Raw genomic sequence first — 5677 nt, 5'->3', positions numbered from 1 at the left:
CTGCAAATGAATTTGATCTGTGGACTTGTCACTACCTCCACTTATTACGTGAAACTTAAAATGTTTAAAGCAATGAGTTTCTTAACTATGTACTCATTAGATTATATAAATAATATTAATTTTACATTAATTTCTCAGGAAAACTATTAATAATGGCAAAACCCAAAGCTTTCAATCATCTTTATGACAGTTGTCAGATATCTGACACTTTTCCCTTGACTATAATATTAATGAACTGTGAACGACTTTTGTGCCTAGATCTTCCACACACCCAAATATATACCATTTCTCGGTTCAAAGGGCTGTCAGGAAATCCTGTCCCCTGCGAGATTTTATTTTCCACGTCAACGACACTCAAACACTTGGTCTCTGATTCACAGGTGTAGAGAGGTGAGCAAATAGACTGGATAGAGATACACACTCTTCAGTGGACCTAAGAGTAACTGAATAGCTTCATTAACAACAATTCCTCCATTTACATTAACATACTGACAAATATGTTATAATTACTATTAAAGGTAAAAATGAGGCACTAAACTCGACTTAGCTGTATAGTAATTACAAACTCTCATCACCACTACGTTAAAATTGTTCTATTAGAACTTTCTTAACTAAACTATAAAACTAATACTTAGATTTACTATTTGCAATTCCCTGAAAGCTTCAATAGCCTAATATGAATAAGCCTGACACCCACCAGATGAGTCGTCATATGAATATTTCAATTACTACAGTAAATTAATACTGAGAGAAACAAGTGACAATGATGACAACATGTATCTATTATAATAAAACCCTCAGCTGTGAAGTATAGTGGTATGTAACCCTCAAATATTGCCAAAACCGACGAAGTTTTGAGGAAGGAAGCGTTAACTCTCATTTGAATTTTCTCTTAGATGATGATAGTTTAACAAATTTTACTCAACAACTCAATTGCCAAACTCCTATCACCAATGACGGGTGAGGGAGGGAGGGAGGGAAGTGGTGAGGGTCACACAGCAGCAGGTGAGGGAGGGAGGGAGGGAGGAGGTCACACAGCAGCAGGTGGTGAGGGTCAGGTCACACAAGCAGGTGAGGGAGGGAGGGAGGGAAGTGGTGAGGGTCACACAGCAGCAGGTGAGGGAGGAGGGAGGGAGGTGGTGAGGTCACCAACTGACAGCAGTGAGGGAGGGAGGGAGGGAGGGAGTGGTGAGGAGGGAGGGAGGGAGGGGTGAGGTCACCTGAGGGTCAGCAGCAGGGTCACATGGCAGCAGGTGAGGGAGGGAGGGAGGGAGGGAGGGAGGGAGGGTAGCAGGTGAGGGAGGGAGGGAGGGAGGTGAGGGTCACACAGCAGCAGGTGAGGGAGGGAGGGGAGGGAGGAGGTGAGGGAGCAGCAGAGGAGGGAGGGAGGGGTGAGGGTCCACAGCAGCAGGTGAGGGAGGAGGGAGCAGCAGGTGAGGGAGGGAGGGAGGGAGGGAGGGGTGAGGTGAGGGTCACACAGCAGCAGGTGAGGGAGGGAGGGAGGAGGGAGGTGAGGGTCACACAGCAGCAGGTGAGGGGGAGGGAGGGAGGGAGGAGGGAGGAGGTCACAGCAGCAGGTGAGGGAGGGAGGGAGGAGGAGGTGAGGGTCACACAGCAGCAGGTGAGGAGGAGGGAGGTGGGGGGTCACACAGCAGCAGGTGAGGGAGGGAGGGAGGGAGGAGGTGAGGTCACACAGCAGCAGGTGAGGGAGGAGGGGGAGGAGGAGGCACACAGCAGCAGGTGAGGGAGGGAGGGAGGGAGGAGGAGGTGAGGGTCACACAGCAGCAGGTGAGGGAGGGAGGGGAGGAGGTGGTGAGGGTCACACAGCAGCAGGTGAGGGAGGAGGAGGGAGGAGGGTCACACAGCAGCAGGTGAGGGAGGAGGGAGGAGGAGGTGAGGGTCACAGCAGCAGGTGAGGGAGGGAGGGAGGAGGAGGTGAGGTCACACAGCAGCAGGTGAGGGAGGAGGGAGGGGAGGAGGGAGGTCACACAGCAGCAGGTGAGGGAGGGAGGAGGAGGAGGAGGAGGCAGCAGCAGGTGAGGGAGGGAGGGAGGGAGGAGGTCACACAGCAGCAGGTGAGGGAGGGAGGGAGGAGGAGGTGGGGTCACACAGCAGCAGGTGAGGGAGGGAGGGAGGGAGGTGCAGATCATCTATAACAATAATTGCAGTTAACGGTGTTGTGTTGACCCACCTGACGCTTCCCACTGCCGCCCCCTCAACCAAGGACTTTAAAACAGCTTAATTTTGTGTTTTCATTGATGCAATATTATTGTTTTTATTGTTTTTTTATTTTTACTCAGATAACTTTGAATATCTTGATGAAACGGGTTAAAGATAATTTGTTATAAGTATATGGCAGTATACGGAGAGCTGTTTGTGACTGTGTGGGTAAGTATGTTGGTGTGCGTGTATATTTGTGGGTATGTGTTTATATCTTATTGTTTGTGGGTGTGTGTGTGTGTGTGTGTGTGTGTGTGTGTGTGTGTGTGTGTGTGTTTTAGTCGTCCTACTGTCATACACTCCAAGAATTACACTTCTACTAATACCTCCGTGAGTGTACGTTACTCGATTCGGTTTAGGGCCATTTTGGTTTAAGTTAGGTAAGATTAGGTTAGGTTAGGTTAGGTTAGGTTAAGTTAGGTTAATCTTAAGGTGAGATAAGCAGGGTAGGCGAAGCATAAAAGGTCTCCAAAATTCTATCACCGCATTTGTATTTACATTTTACACGTTCGGTGTTTCAAGTAGATTATTGTCACAAGCCAGCGAGCAATACTGTATATGGACGATGTTTTAGTCTTTTAGGGACGATATTTTAACTATCCCCGCATCCCCTGAGCAACGCTCTTGTGCATTATGCAGAAGACCCGACAGCAGCACCCTTATCCACTACCTCCTAAGATGTCCCTACACACAACGCTTCCGTGACGCCTGCTGGACCACCACTCCACGACCCCCTGACGGAGACACAATGATCCTCCCAATACTGGCCAGATGTTTTGTAAATAATATTGATTATGTGTTAAAGGAATATCCTTCCTTCCTTAGGCTTTAGTAAGCCCCTTTATAATATTTATACTGTATATACTTGTCACACTTGCCAGATGCTTCTGGTGTCATTGTACAGGGGTACCTAGTGACAGCACTAGGATCCCGCTTCCTCTATCAAGGAATAAACAATTGAAATTGAAATTGAATTAATATTTTAACTATTTAAGGACGTCGTGGTAGTGGTTGTCATGGTAATGGTATTGGTCGTCATCATCTTGGTAGTGGTGGTCATTGGTCGTCATAGTCTTGGTAGTGGTCGTCATGGTCTGGTCGTCATAGTCTTGGTAGTGGTCGTCGTGGTCGTGGTACTGGTCGTCATAGTCTTGGTAGTGGTCGTCGTGGTCGTGGTACTGGTCGTCATAGTCTTGGTAGTGGTCGTCGTGGTCGTGGTATTGGTCGTCATAGTCTTGGTAGTGGTCGTCGTGGTCGTGATATTGGTCGTCATAGTCTTGGTAGTGGTCGTCGTGGTCGTGGTACTGGTCGTCATAGTCGTGGTAGTGGTCGTCATGGTCGTGGTATTGGTCGTCATAGTCTTGGTAGTGGTCGTCATGGTCGTGGTACTGGTCGTCATAGTCTTGGTAGTGGTCGTCATGGTCGTGGTACTGGTCGTCATAGTCTTGGTAGTGGTCGTCGTATGGTAGTGGTTGTCGTAGTCGTGATGGTCGTGGTCATCATGTTTATGGTCATCATGGTCATGGTCGTCTTAGTCGCTGTCGTGGTCACACATGGTAATGGTTGTCATGGTTGTGATCATGACGGTCATGGCTGTCATGGCAGTGGTCATCATGGTCGTGGTCTCATGGTCGTAGTTGTCATGGTCGCTTTCGTGGCCATGGTCGTGGTCATCGTGGTCGTGGCTGCTATCTTGGTCATCATAGTCGTTATTCTCATGGTCGATGTCCTAGTCATCATGGTCGCTGGCGTGGTCATCATGGTCTCATTGTCGTAGTTGTCATGGTCGCTTTCGTGGCCATGGTCGTGATCATCATGGTCGTGGTTGTCATGGTCGTGGTCGTCATGGTTGTCATGGTCGTGGTCGTCATGGTCGTGATCATCATGGTCGTGGTTGTCATGGTCGTGGTCGTCATGGTCGTGGTCGTCATGGTCGTGGTCATCATGGTCGTGGTCGTCATGGTCGTCGTCATCATGGTCGTGGTTTTCATGGTCGCTGTCGTGGTTGTGGTCGTCATGGTCGGGGTCATCATGGTTGTGGTCATCGTGGTCATCATGGTCGTGGTTTTCATGGTCGCTGTCGTGGTTGTGGTCGTCATGGTCGGGGTCATCATGGTTGTGGTCATCGTGGTCATCATGGTCGTGGTTTTCATGGTCGCTGTCGTGGTTATCATGGTCGTAGTTGTGGTAGTCATGGTCGTGGTCATCATGGTAATGGTCATTTTGGTCGTGGTCATCATGCATATGGTAGTGGTCATCGTGGTAGTGATCGTCGTGGTCCTGGTCGTATCAGTGGTTGTCGTAGTTGTCGTAGTGGTTGTCGTGGTAGTGTTCGTCATGGTCGTGGTCGTATCAGTGGTTGTCGTAGTTGTCATAGTGGTTGTCGTGGTAGTGTTCGTCATGGTCCTGGTCGTTATGGTCGTAGTAGTCGTCGTCGTCATAGTAGTGGTCATAACGTGATGTTCATGGTAGTGGTCGTCGTGGCCATGGTCGCTATGGTAGTGGTCGTCGTGGCCATGGTCGCTATGGTAGTGGTCGTCGTGATCGTGGTAGTAGTCATGGTCGTCATGGCCAGGTCTTAACCGTCATGGACCGGCCAGCATAGCACCACACAACTCGACTCGGAAGGAAGCCAATTTCTTTACACGATAGTTTACGATAAAAGCTCTTTGATTTTGTAACACTGGTTAGGGAAATAGAGTACACAACAAAATTTACGGTATATTCAGATAATAATAATATGTGTAAACAAACTCACTGTGGTAGTTAAGACAATGACGTGGGCACTATACTAGTCTGTGTCAAGGTAACTTGAGCCATGTATAACCTATCCTAACTAAACAATTATCCGTCACCCAGTCAACACACGGTTAATATTGACATATATATCGTCTAAATGAAAACTGATGCCCTTCTCCGTACCGTAACGGTACCTGTAATAAAAACTGGTAGGCTTATTCAAGTCGTGACGATATTAATACGAAAAACTTGAAGACTTATCCTCAATGTAATATTACCAATAAGAAAGACATAATTGTACACCCAAGTAGCGAGAGATAAGGTGTAACTGAGATAAGCTGGTACTGTCAGCCATGAGCTCAGAGGCCCATTGAGTGTGCCAGCAGGTGTTCCCTTGCCCCCACACTCTTATATCTACGCCAATCTTCTTATCTTCCTTCCTCTCCTAGTCGCTTATATCCTTTCATTCTTGACAATACAAGAGGAACACGTGATGGGGCGCAGTGAGGGGGAAGAGGAGGTTTAGCAGTGAGAACGAAGGGATGAGATTTGAGAGAGAAAGAAAATAAATAAAGAGAGAAGAGAAGGAAGAGAAGGGGAGGGGAGGGGGTGTGAGAGGGGGGTGAGAGAGATCACCTGGTGACATCTGGCACAAGAACTAGCTGGCCTTGGCCGAGCATCCTCCCCGCCCCTTACTCCTCCCCTCCTTCCTTCTAAC

General features: G+C 48.4%; 1 protein-coding gene across 1 annotated transcript; it reads right to left on the bottom strand.

Annotated features, from left to right (window-relative positions):
- Nucleotides 1–3206: 3206 nt before the first annotated feature.
- On the bottom strand, nucleotides 3207–4464 carry LOC121873564 (histidine-rich glycoprotein-like). Its single transcript, XM_042377208.1, has 2 exons — nucleotides 4218–4464; nucleotides 3207–3664 (listed from the first exon to the last, which is right to left on the bottom strand). Exons 1-2 carry the CDS (start codon nucleotides 4462–4464, stop codon nucleotides 3207–3209), a joined length of 705 nt encoding a protein of 234 aa, XP_042233142.1.
- Between the last annotated feature and the right edge of the window lie 1213 nt (nucleotides 4465–5677).

This window comes from Homarus americanus, unplaced genomic scaffold (genome assembly GCF_018991925.1).
Source record: "Homarus americanus isolate GMGI-L3 unplaced genomic scaffold, GMGI_Hamer_2.0 scaffold30858, whole genome shotgun sequence".
NCBI lineage: Eukaryota > Metazoa > Arthropoda > Malacostraca > Decapoda > Nephropidae > Homarus > Homarus americanus.
Note: the sequence above shows the minus strand (reverse complement) of the source record. Positions and strands in the feature narration are given on the sequence as shown.